We start from the raw sequence: 14,157 nt of genomic DNA on the forward strand, positions 1-14,157 counted from the left end.
ACACAATAATGATAAAGGCCTTCAGCAAAAGAAGGTATTTAATTCCCTTCTAATAAGTTTGAAAAGTAATCTTTTGATAAGTAAGTCTTTATTATCGAGAATCTTTAAAATTAAAATATTAACTACTCTTTTAAGATTCCTCAAAGGTAGACTTTTAAGTTTAGAAATAATTCTCTTCAAATGATCATCGTATCTTCTAATTCTAACTAGAAGAATGAAAACGGGCAGAAAAACATTTTGAAAATCTGCAGTAATAGGAAATAGATATCATAAGAAATAGACCCTAAGACAACAGTGGGGAAAAAAATCAAATTATTCTATCTGTAAATAAAACTTTATCATAAGAGTAGCTCTGTTAAATAGTATCCACATAGAACAGAACAATGTTTTTATAATCTGCAGAGACGTTAATCAATTACAACTTTAAATACTCACTTAAGAGAGATGGCAAGTCCTTGGCACCTCTCAAATATTGAGCAGAAGAAAGCTGACACCTGATTACAACAGATTACTTGGGAAAGCCAGATAAAACCAATTTCTTGACTCTTAACTAAGTATGTTGATTGCAATATACTCCTTCACTCATAAATCTTGTTTATTTTCAAATATTTCACTCAATCTGGCACGCCTGGTTTATGACGCATAATCTTTAAATGAAGCTTGGGGGGAATGACAGTTCAATTTAATTATCTTAAGCAAAAACAGTCACAAATTCTTATATTAATGAGACTCCCCCTTCTCCACAAGAAGTGACGTCATGGATAAGTTTTTGTTTTCCAGATCTAGAAGATTTCCTATTTTTTCAAAGTAGATATGGTGGAAACACAATTTGTTATAAGTTTCACATGATAAAAGCATCCATCAGTGAAAATACTACCCAAAAGTCTATTTATAAATGATAGACAAGTTAGATTTTTCTCCTGTTTTGTAGGAAAGAGTCATCCTCAGTATCTTCTGCAGAAACTTCCTCTAGGGAAAATATTGGAGGAGTTTTGTGCATAGGAATTTAGGGACCTTGAAAATCCTTGTAAATTTTATCTTCATAGTTTTAATTCTTACATTTAAACTTCAAGAAATTGTATCACGGTGTATATCCTATCATGACTATCTAAACATTTGGAAACTGTACTAGTACGACTGAAAACATGGTTACTTAGTCTAGTATAGAGTCTCTCAGTATACACTGGAAAGAAGAATGACTAGTACCAAATAAACAAATTGTATATTTTTAATGAAAAATAAACAACAAATATTTTAATTGTAAAAATTCATAAAATAATAGCTTTTCACATGAACGGCCCCTCAAAAGGTGCATCTTCATGACAAAGGAGTGGAAGAACTCAGTAGGACTAATCAAGCCAGAGAAGCACAATATACCTGTAGCTATTCAGTTTCCTTTACGTAAGCATGTATTTAAAACTATAGCTCAGTTTAACAGTCTACACTGTGCCAAATATCTATTATTAAATAACCATTGATTTACAGCCATGTCTTTTCTTGTAATTTGGTGTGAATTTCTTGTTAATAGTTGCACTTGGCTGATTTAGTAAGAATTTTAAGTTACCCTGCATCATTCCATAAATGTTGTGTGCAGTACTAAAACCTTCCAGCGTCGCAAAGCAGGAAGAAATATGTCTTGGTCGATTACCAGAGAATCCTCTAATATAACTTGGGATTACCAGATTTGTGTTCATTTTCTCTGCGAACTTATTGCAAGTGTGCCAATGGAAATAAATAAATAAATAAATAAGGCGACTTAGCCAGATCACCTTTGTTTTAGCTTTCCTAGCTGCCAGAATGGCTCATTAAACCACTGGTAGCCACTGAATACCTTTAGAATATTCTTTAAGCTATTTAAACTGGTATTTGTCTGATCCTAAACCAAGGGCATAATGTCCTTTCCTAACACTGCTCCTCATATCCTATGCAAATAAAGCTCCTGTAGGACCTGATGGTAGGAAAAATAAAAAACAAAAAATCCCTCTCCATGCTCGTGTTTTATATATCAATCAGGAATTTCTCAGGAGACTTGACATAATTTTCCTGCAATCCACTGTATGTATGCAGAGAGAGCTTTTCAAAGGAACACTGGGGAATCATGCACCCAATTCCAATAGAAGGCCCAGACTTAATCTGTAACATAAGGAGCCTTAAAAATAAACAGCAAGAATATAGATAATCGGCCAAACACATTTAAATGCATAAACTGATACAAGTATAATTCATTTGTCGGTTAAAATCCAGCTAACCTATTTCTGATGTATACTTTTTGTTGCAAGTGCTGCAATATAAATACTGAATGGACCACATCTGTTTGGTAATAGGTAGTGTTTTTCTAAAAAAAATGACACTATCACAGAACTTTGCCTTTTACATCTACCAGAACTGATAAGAATTTCTCATTTTAATAGGAATCATATCAGGTCTTAAATGCAAAAGTGAATCTTACTCCAGCAATGATTTCACGTTTTTATTTTTGCTTGTTGTTGCTAGAAAGAGACTGAACTATTTCTACCTGAGGTATATTGCGCAGTTTCTTCCTAGTTCTCCCAAAAATTTATTTGCGTAAAGTGCTCTTTAAGAAATATCACACACATTTTATTCTAACTTCAAGGATTAACTTTCCAACTCCTTCCAGCCTGCAGGTTGATTTGCAACCTACTGCTTTTACCTAGCATCTGGTCTCCCTCCAGAGAATCTGTTCTCACTTTCTGGCCCATAGATTCATAATTCTACCCATGAACTTAAATTCAGTTCAGGCTTTTCTGAACTGCTTCTTTCTGAATTTTCCTCTTATTCAGGAATTCCACAGCTTTCCTCCATGGAGGTATCACTAGACTCAAATTATCTGTTTTCAGTCATTTCTAAAGGAATTATCATTGAGTCAACCAATAGGCCAGTTCTATTCCGTTCAGTAGATATCTACCAGAATTAACAGCTATTCCCTTTCTAGCTTGTCTATTGCTCTCCCTTTTCCAAATGTCATGTAATGAAACAGAGTTCAGCAACTATGAGTCCCTTTCCTGCTTACATGGACAGTGTTATACAAATATGAAACAAATGGACCTTCAACATCAAAGCCTTAATCATGTCTATATACTCTATCATCTTGACCTTCCCTAAGATGCTTAAATATCACCAATACATGATTATTACAGTCTGTTTACTTGGCTAAGAATAGGATGCACAGTCAAAACATCTCAGTCAAAGCATGCAGGCTAAGCCACTTAACAGACTGTACTGAGAAACTTACAGCAAGACACAAACATCTTCCATATCCTGCTACACAGATTTTAGCAATTTATGTCAAAGCAATAAGCTACTCAGTGTAAATTGCATAGATTCATGCAACGTTTGCATTTAAAATATCTTCTAATAATTGAAGAAAAATGTTCAGCATTATCATTCCAGGCTGCTAAACTTAAAACACACACACACATGCACACACATATATACACACACAGAGTTAATGGAACCCACAGGCTACTGATGTGGCAGTTTATCAAATGTAGCTGTAATGAAAGATAAATATTACAGGCAATTCGCACTTCATGAAAGGATAAAAGTGTCAGTGTGTAGGTACCAGTTTTACTGCAGGCCATAATCAGCAAGTAAACGAAAGTGCAAATGTCTAAAAAGTTTATAGCCTTCTATGAAGGCCTCGTCTTGTCAGGTATTGATTTAAGTTTTCAGAGGACTTTGCCAGTGTTAAACAAAGTGAGTGTTTGTGAACTTAGAGAACATGTTTTACTTCTGCCAACAAAATTTGCCTCAAGCTAAATGTTGGTATGTTCCCATTGCTTAAAAATAAGGAAATGGTAGAAACTGTTCCTTACACAACTATTTTCTTCTTAAACAGAGGGCAGTCCAGAGTGAATGTTTCATATTCTCCACCTTCTCCACAAACGTGGACTCCATATTTCTCTGAAAGCTTAAAAAAAAGGGAGTATGTAAGTAAATATAAGGATTATATTAAAATGCTCTTTCAATTATGCTGAAAATCTCAGTGTGTACTTTTAAAAAGACTACTCATTAAAACTCCGAAACTCCCCGGACAGAGGCAAAGTTCTTTGTATAGTGTTTCATATTGATGCAAAAAATACCAGTGTCTTATATTTTAAAGTAAAACTCACACTGTAACATTCAGGTAAACACATAAAATCCTAGCCATTCTTCCACAGCAGATAGGAAAGGCTGTACAAACAAGGATCCCTTTCAGATTACCAGATTTGCCTACTCTTCTTTATCATAGGTAGTTCCCTTCTGTGAGAAACTTGTACTGTAAATTAATACCTAAAGTAGCACTATGCCTAGCAGTATACAACACACACAATTTCTAGCAATATGTTTACAATTGCATTCTGATTTTGGTTAGTACCCGTAATTTCCAAAAATCCTATCAAACAGAACTAAGTCAAAACCAAAAATCTACAGAAAGATTTAAGAAAGAAAATTCCACAAAAAGAAGGAAGCAACTTTTTAAAGGAAAGCAGTATGTTCTAAATTGTATTAATATACTTGCTAAATCAAAATATATATTTATAAATACTTCTGAAGTTTAATGTCTTCTGGATATGTCACTAAAGCATCTAACTACATAATTCGAATAAATTCAAATTTAACAGACGTAACTATCTTAATTATCTTGTGCTTTATAAGTAAGTAGCTATGGGACATTTACCAAGTTCTTTTACTCAAGTAAGGAGTATAAAATTGCTAAAAAGTTGACTGTAATACAGCATTACTGTACTGTATCCATAGGCATAATCAAGCACTGGCAACATGCCCCAGTACGGAAGCACTCTTCCTTTTTCTGCAGGAGAAGCTGTTATCCTGATCAGCAGATTATGTCACCTTCTGAAGTGTTCCAGCCCAAGGACACTTTACAAGCCCTGCCCAGGCTTTTACATGTGAAGAAAGCATTAATATTTTCCTTCAAGTGATGAATAGCTGAACAGCAGTCCTCAACCCCCTTGCCAACACCAATCTTACAACTGGGAATATTTATCCAACTCCCGTATGCTTCCCCTCCGAGGCACAGATGCCCATCCATGGTGTCGCTGCACTTGAAGTAGCAATGTAGTTCTTCACAACAAGTGGGATGTGATTAAAAAAAGTCTGTCTGGAGGTTGGAAAATAATCCCAAACCTGTTGTTTTTCTACTTTTAGGCAAGTGTATTTTTTTTTTTAATGTAGGTTCTATCCTTAGGTCATTATCAGAAGATTTGTGTAGCTATCTATTTGATATATTCAAATAATACTGTTTCTTTTCTATTGCTGAAACTGGATGAATCCTTTGTGTTAATCTACACTTTTCTTTGAAACGTTTTATTTTAAAACTTTGAAGACTGTTCACTACTTCAGCCATTGCTTTAGCTAAAGAACAAAAATAGGTATTAAAGAAGAAAAAGAAATTCAAACAACTTGAATACTGTTGTAGAATAAAAGATGAATTTAATTAGTTAATAAACTAAAGGCCTGAATTATCTTCTGAGAAAACAATACCATGTATTACTCTATGTGACTGTTTAGTTGTACTGTGGAAAAAAACTAAGTCCCTTTTGTAACACCCGTTAAATCATTTTTCAGTGTTCTGTTATCAACGATGTTTCTCATTTTCCCTTTCACATTTTCTTTTAAAGAAAAGCATCTTTTCCAGTAATAACTCCATAATGTTTATTTAATCAGGTATTAAGTTACACTCCTGAAATGAGAGAACTTCATCTGCCAACAACTGAATCAGATTTCCATGGGACAAATGTATCAAGAATAATTAATGCTGATATAATAAGAATGGGCAACCTACAAAACAGTTAGTCAAAATTCTTTATTCTTCCTCCTCCCTTTGTAGCTTCCACTAGGAAAAGAAAGGACTAAAAAAAAAAAAAAAAACGGACAAAACTGGAAAATGTTTTTCCAATTGTGGCCTTCTCCACAGTAAATAGAATGAATGTCAAGTCACTGTTAAAATAGGTAGCAAAGCTTGTAAATTTAAGTGCCAAGAATACTTATTGGCAATTAACAATAAATATGCAAAAGATGTTAGACTACTTGCTGTCAATGTTGGGAAATCTCCATTTTCAATGTCACTGGCTTTAGGAGCATCCTTGACACCGATTATAAAAGGTGCTAAAGGATTTTCAGTTTTTGCTACTATCAACAGCAACTGATGATATTCAACAGCTCATAGAACAGATCATTAATGTTCATTTAAAAAGTCAAAGAAGTTAGAAATATTTTAAAGATGTCACCAATAATATTAGAAACTTACCTTTTAATACTTTGAAAATATTAGTATTTTTCAAAGAAGAATATATTTTAACTTGTTTTGCAAGTTGGAATTTGCCCTCTAGTTCTGCTGAGCCAGAAAACAGCCTCACATAATACTACAGTTACAAATTACACTAAAAATCCCAAATAAATGTATGATGAAAACAACTTTTACATACGCATTTTAGATCAAATACATAATCAGATCTTTCATAAGATACCTGAAAGAACAGTCCAAACATTACCCAAAGAACAATCTCTTCCTACCTTGGCAATGAAACACCAGGATTAAAGCACACTTTTTCCATGGGAGTTCAGTTACTAAGGATGGAAGATATGAATTCAAGCCTATCCTATTTCAAGTGAAGACTTGGTTCCCAGAGAGCAATTTTAACACTTAGTAAATTCTCTATAATTAAAGAAACTTTTTTTTACACCACAAAGTACTTTCCAACTTCTAAGGCAAGTATATAAATGACAAACAATTTGTAAAGACAAGACAAGACAAAATTATAGGCGAGTATTACTGGAATGTTCATTTGACATCCTGTTCAGAAATCCTAGGGAGACTGCAAGTAGACCCTAAGATGTGGCAAGTTGCCAATGAAGCCTTCCATGTAAAAAGCAAAGGCTGCTGGTATATATGAAACAGTTGTCCGTGACAGCAATTTAACAATTTAGCAATTGTTAGCCATTGCTAAATTGATATAATTGCTATATTTAGCAATCGTTTATCAGTAACTAATCACAGAATCAGTAAAGTTGGAAGGGACCTCTGAAGATCATCTAGTCCAACCCCCTTGCTCAAGCAGAGTCATCTAGAGCATGTTAGACAGGGTTGCTCTCTGGGCAACCTGTTCCAGTGCTAATCAAAGAGCTACGACTTAGAAAAAAATAATTCAAGAGCTTTCCTTGTCATAATGCCAATGTCCTGAGCCAGTAAAGTTCACCCCTAAGCACACAATCATCATTCTATCCATATGCTTAACCTCATCCTTACAAATATTGAAAAAAATACTAAATTCATTCAAATTTTTTTCACTCAAAACGTCTCCATTTTTCTACTGCCACAGCAGCAAAATCACCTCATTTTTAATTTCAGTGAAGATTGAAATTATCTCTAAATTTTCTCTATTTCAAACATATTTTTAAGTATATAAATTAAAGCAAATCAGGACACTGAAAATTTAGATGGCAATGATTCTTTAAAATGAAATAATTCAGCGGAAGAAATCAAGGTTTGGGTTTTTTTTGTTTTGTTTTGTTTTTTAATCTACACTGACACTCTTCATATAATTTAAGATCATCTTTTAATGAGAGATTTTTTCTAAGAAGAAAATGACTATTCCATGGGTATTTCTTGTATGTCCAAGAGCCAAATTATGACAGGCACATTAGTAATAAGATGACTTCGCACTGTCAGTTGCTTAAGGTAAGCAAGCTTTTAGTATGAAAGCAAGTAAGCTTATATCATCAGGTTCTAACCCCTGTTAGCATCAGAGAAGTTGAACTTCAGGAATACACGCTATAATGTATGGCAGGATATTTCCAAACAATCCTGAATCAAAACAATTATCATAAATATTACAGTCCTGTGTCAAATCCCCTCTTATATTCAACACTGGCTTTTTTCTAGGCACTAAAGTTGTGAAGAAACAATTTGTTCTTCAACAAAACTGAAAACCATGCAGAACACTATTTAAATTCCTTTTAGTCTAAATAACAACAATTCTCACAAATTTGCACTCCATGTTAGGAAAACTGTTGTAAGGGAACACCCCGTACCTAGCTAAATAAACAACTACTTTGTAAATAACATTAGCTGTCAACAGAGAACCTGCAAGAGAATCCCTCAGAACAGCAAAAAGCATAAATTAGAAAAAAAAAAAAAAAAAAAAAAAAAAAAAAAAAAAAATTTGAAGGAATTTGTCATAGAATTCCATGCTCTACCTGTCATGATATTTTGAATTTACCAGTTAGACAAAATAACTCAAACCAAAAAAACCAAGAGTATATAAAAGTTGTGGAGTTCAGCTTAGTGCAGTGTTAATAATGAATATTAAATTTTGTCTGTCTCCTTTGCTGCAATGTCTGTCTGCCTGAGTTTCTGATGTTGAAAACTTGTTTGATTTGCAAAAGAATAATTTTCAAATCATAACCCTAAGCATTTCTCTTTAGTTTATAGGAAATAATTTGATTTCATTGGGCCTTAAAGCCTACATACCCGGAAAAACGGTTTGTTTGTACTGACTTTGTCAGTATGCATACGCACAGAAAACAGCCATAGAAACAAGTATCAGTCGTGCAGTCTCCCCTACGGTGCTCTGACAACTCGTTTCAAGTGGGACAAAAATGTCCCGCTAGTTTGACACCTTGTGCTGTTCAGTCATTGCTCTATGTATTAGGTTATTAATAAGAGATTAAACTGCAAATGTGGGGTTAGAGAGGGGCTAAGCCATGACACCAAGAGCTTCAATGAAACCAACCAACACTCATTTACCGCTAGTTATCAGACATCACAGAGAATATCTTTATCTCCCCAAAATAGATACTTCTGGATGTCCTAATTTATGACTTTTTTTCTTAAAATGAATAATGGTGAAATTAAAATGGAGAACACTTCTTAAATCTTACATTTCTCATAACCTATTAATATAATTAAAATTACCTCACTTGCTGCTACAGTTTTAAAGAGATGCAAGTCTACTGATCCCGTGGAAGTGCGCAGAAACCCACCTGCAGCCTCACTGAAGCTGCAACGTAAATTTTGCTAACAGAATCTTTCTGGGAACTACAATTTTTTCCTTTCAGTTTTTTTAGCTAGTTCTGCATAAATCCTAGTTCATCCAAATGTGACTGACCAATATGGATTTGAAATTACAGCAAAGCTGATGCTTCTGTTTAATCTGCTTTGCAGTAAGTTATTCATTATTTCATTATCACAGTTTATTACTTCCTTACCTGCCACTTATACAGGTGCTACAGAAACAACTTCTGACAAACAGACACGTTGCTCAAGGGATCTATAGCAACGGAGGAATACTTAAATGTTTATTGTACTCTTAAACATTACTTACTTATCTGTGACTTCAAATATCTTCCAGACAACCCTTACGTGAGTCTATAATTCACTAACTATTTCTATATGCCCCACCAACGCTCACAAGCGGGGAACCGAACCTAGCAAACGCTGGTTCTCAGCGGCTTGTTAGCGGAGCCAAACACCCACATTAACACAGCTGCGATTTCAGAGTTCGCTCAGGGTTCAGCGAGATTACATTACCTGATCTGAAAGCTCACTGACGCTTAAAGGAGTGATCCCATTGCCTCTTCTTTACTTTCACTGTAGAAATACAACTGATATTTTTCTGAAAGGATATACCCTCTTTTAACTATCTCCGGATCTCTCAGGTATCCCTAGATTTAGTGAAGATTTACTATTTAAGTCTACCTTTATGTTCATCCCATGAAATAAAACAGTTGTTAATATATACTTGCTAATAAACATGTACAACTATTTTATATGTATTTAATGTATGCTTATTTATGTGTACATCTACTGTATGTTGGGGCCACTGCTTTTTGATTGGTACAGCAAGAATTCTGGAAGGTATTTATTTCCCTACATCCTTTCAAGAGCAAGAGAAAATATCCTCCCCCTGCCCAAGTGTTCCCGAAGAACTATTGGAGATATATACCTTTAAAGATAGAAGAGAAGCAAGACTTATAGGAAGAGATAATGGAAGGGTGTTTTTAGACCAATTAAGTTTATACAGGCGGAAAAGAAAACAAACAGATATTTCCATGCACCAGGAATTTTCTCCAGCTCTGAAACAAAAACAACAAACTTCAAGCTAAGTATCAGTGAAGAAATTTTTTTTCATGACAATCTGAAAGTTACAGACCTTTATTCTTCCCTGCTAACATCCCCCTCAGCTTTTCCAGGTACCTTCTCTATCCTCTTCTCTCAAATTAACAGAATGAAGTTAAACCTACGGTAAAGTTCCTATTTAACTTTGCTACCTTTCAGCAGCAAAGTAGATTTTTAAAATTCCTACCAAATTCTGACTATTTTTCTTTCTCTTCTGCAATAGTTTATTTATCATGCTCTTAATTGACCCACAGAAACTGCTTGTAAAGCCAGGCTGAACTTAAATGATCCAAATTAACAACAAAAACTATTTTTTAGGAGATTGTTTTGTGTAAATTTAGATCCTTTCACTGATAAAGATTACAGTGCAGCTCTGTAAATAGTTGTACAAGCAAATGATCATGGCTTGCTAACTGGCTTGAGAACAAGGAACTTTGGTAACCATAAGTCAATTTTCTCATGGAAAGTATATGAAAACACTTTTCGAGCAGTTACTCTCAGTCTGTACTTAGCTTGATGTTTGATGCTTCTACCTGTAACTTCAACAAGACTCATGTGGACAAAAGCAAGTCTTTTTTTTCTGCTACTAAAATAATATTTATTTAAATAAATCTATTAGCAGCCCCTACAAGCCTCTCTCTACTTTGAGGACTAAATAACCCTTTGCACAGAATAAAATATATCCTCAGAAATAAACCTCTTCTGCATTTTTGAATAACTGTATGCAGTTGGACCATGTAAAGAGTCACAGGAGACTTTCAGATGGGGGTATCTGTGTCGAAATTTTGTGTCACCTACAATTTTGCCACATCCACTCCTTTCTATGAAAATCTCTTTAACTTGCATATAATTATTTAATTTTATCACAGTTACATTTAAATATCTACATTACATTTATAGTTGCAACACTGCATATTCTGAATATTCTTTAAGCATACTCACCTCCAAAAGAAAAGGCTCCATTTGATCCAGTGTTTTTCCCAGATGCTTTTCTGGATCTAAACCTGCAAAAAACATGTTAAAATATGTTTTACACAATAAAGTACTGTTTAGATATCAGAGAAGACTATTTCCTTTTTATTTATGTTTTTTTTAACATAAGTCTTCTTCAGGAGCTAGTTCCACTATATCTAAATCACTTGGATCCTAAAGAAAATGTACTTAGGCAGAATTCTCTTGTATGCCCTTTGGGCAACTGGTTTCCGCGTTTGTGGAAAATACGGCCAGTTTCCTTTGCACTCTATGTCAACTGGAAAAGCTATTGTTTTCCTTTCTTAGACATCTCATTAACCAATGAAGTAAACAGGTTCACAGAAACAAATGCGCTCCACAGAAATTACCTCTCTTGTGTCAGAAGTTACCTCTGTGGATACATATTAAATAAAAAATGCAGGTTAGTCTTTTATAGTTGTGACACCAGGAACAAACTACTGTAAGTGACGCTGTTTTCTACACTAAAAACTCTTGCTAAGTCCCAGTCTGTGTGTGTGACCCACACAATAAAGAAGAAAGGAGAGAGATACAAAGAAAGCTTGTGGCTGTTGCATGATTATTTCACAGGAATAAATCAAACAATTTTAAGTAATCAGTATTGAGATTAAAAAAAAAAAATCTAGGTAGACTATCATCTTCATCAGTCAGCACCAAATAAATATCCTAGTCGGACTTGGGTCTACATGGTCAGAAAGTCTTAACATTTGAAGTAAATAAGAGAAATGATGACTTCTGAAAGTAAATGAACACTGGAAAATTTTCAGTGATCATATTCTGCTACAACTCTTAACTATTGCTCTTTTTTTTGTTTGCAGTATTTGTCTTTACTTCTTCCATTCTACTGTTTTATATAATATTGAGTATCACTAAAGAGCTGCCATCAGAATGACTCCATTTAGAAACAATTTCTAAAGCATGTACTTTTTAAGGCACTTTGGATCACTGAAGATAAAAGTTATTATTACATGAAGTTTTTCCTGAGTTCAAATAGTTAATATGCCCTTTAATTTTTACAGTAATGGTCTTGGTATATTTAAATTTCTGTGAAACTAAAAAAGTTAAATGAATGAGGTTTCAAAACATCAATAACATTTTAAAATATTTCATTGAAACTCATTAAAAATTCCCTTACTATCTGGGGAAACACTGTAAAAATTGCTTAATAATTGAAATTAAAAAGGATTGACTTTATTCCTCCCTCTGTTCTTTTTTTGGTATTGGCTTATTGCTCTTTATTAACAGGCTGAAACTGTAATCTGAATGTTGCAAGATATAAGATGCTAATCACTTACACCTGTGGAAATCATTTCAAAGAATTTTTATTTCATTTCAATAGATTATATTTTTCATTGCAAACCAAAAATCATTTTTTTAATTACCAAGCTCCCATCTTTTTCCATACTGCATCACTGGGCCATGAGTGCATATTTCTAACAGGCTATACTTTTTAATCTCTCACATAATGGAGCAAAAATGGAAAAAAATTAAAATGCTCATTAAAAACTACTTTTATTTTTATTACTGAAATGTACTCCAGTTATATGTTTATATACATACATGTAAATACTGTGGTTGTAAGCACTGATTAACCTGATTAGGCACTGATTAGGTCCTTCTGGTTCTTTTAATGATTTGTAGGTTTTGCTGGTACATAAGGTATATATATTCCGTATCTTCATCCTTTTTTGCAAATTTATTTATAAGGAATTATAACCACACAAACAGCTTCAATAAGACTATAATAAGAAAATGCAGGAATGCTGTATAGTCTTACAGCAGTCAGCTGTTTCTTATATTGCCTTCATTCCACAAGTCTAATTTTGTTTCCTTACTATTTTTAGCTTTTTTTGAAATGATTTACCATAGCTGGATAACTTTAACTTCACTGTGAACAGAGCTAATTTACATCCATGGTGATTTAGAAACTAAAGGCAGAAAATACTCTTCATTGTAAAATGACCATAAAGCACATGAAATGTAACTATTACGACTACTTTATCAAATACAGAGCAACAAAAGTATTTGTGGTACATGCTGTGCTGTATGCTGTGGCAAAAACATTATGCCCTTGATTTTAATGGAAGATGTATTAGCCTAAAACAAGTGTTTTTTCTTGAAATAGATTAGTAATAATGAGGACCATATTACATTACATATTTCACAAATTTAAATTAACAATCTTTATTAAGAGCATTACTTTTCTAAGAAAAAACAACCCTTTTCCTTAATAAATACAAACTGATTTCCTTTAAATTTAGCCCAAGGGATACACTACAAACTTGTGACAAAGAAAAAGATGTCAAATGCAGACATCATATTAATTCTTCACAATTTGTCTTTGATATTTAGAATGATACACCCACTGTTCTGCCATCAATGAATACAAAATAATAACTAAACAATTATACAAATAGTATAAAACATCAGATAAACTGGTTGTGTATACTTTAGGGTGAAACACTTAATATTGCCTCAAACTACATCAAAATATTGTGAGAGAACAGAAACTGAGGATTGCTAAAGGCATGAAGAAACCAAGGTTATCTGCACTTTGCAGACCCAGTAATCCACATCTCTAATCTCTAGTGGTATGCTTTTCCAGATGAAGCCATATGTCTACTGCTACAATCAGTTTAATGAAGTATCTATATCCACACTTACATTACAGCTAACATAAATCTACATTTCTATTTGACATGTTTTTCTTTAAAAAATAAGTAGATTGTTTCAGGTCCTTAAGACGCACTAGATTTTTTTTAAAAAAAAGAGTACCAGAAATTCCAAGTATGTTCAGTTTAACCACAGGTTTTTCCTCCATGAATCCAGCTCTGAAGAAAGCTGGATGGATGGATAAACCAACAACAAGGCCCAGGGTCTGGATGACTGTATGTAGAATTAAGAAATTAATTAGGAAGAAGAACTATAATTTGCAGCACTGACATCTATTTTACTTTACTTGCATGTATCAACAGAAAGCAATTACAATTCAATTAAAATACTCACTTTTATTACTTTACTGACTG

General features: G+C 33.6%; 1 protein-coding gene across 5 annotated transcripts in view; it reads right to left on the minus strand.

The window, feature by feature from the left end:
• Positions 1 to 14,157, minus strand: part of DPH6 (diphthamine biosynthesis 6) — a 211,798-nt gene that overhangs the window by 124,940 nt on the left and 72,701 nt on the right. For all 5 annotated transcript variants that reach the window (XM_062577852.1, XM_062577851.1, XM_062577850.1 and 2 more), the window contains exons 6-7: positions 11,084 to 11,145; positions 3,837 to 3,931 (exon numbers count right to left, since the gene is read on the minus strand). In XM_062577852.1, the coding sequence (XP_062433836.1) occupies positions 3,837 to 3,931; positions 11,084 to 11,145 (157 nt within the window). The remainder of the gene's footprint in view (positions 1 to 3,836; positions 3,932 to 11,083; positions 11,146 to 14,157) is intronic.

Source organism: Rhea pennata, chromosome 5 (genome assembly GCF_028389875.1).
Source record: "Rhea pennata isolate bPtePen1 chromosome 5, bPtePen1.pri, whole genome shotgun sequence".
NCBI lineage: Eukaryota > Metazoa > Chordata > Aves > Rheiformes > Rheidae > Rhea > Rhea pennata.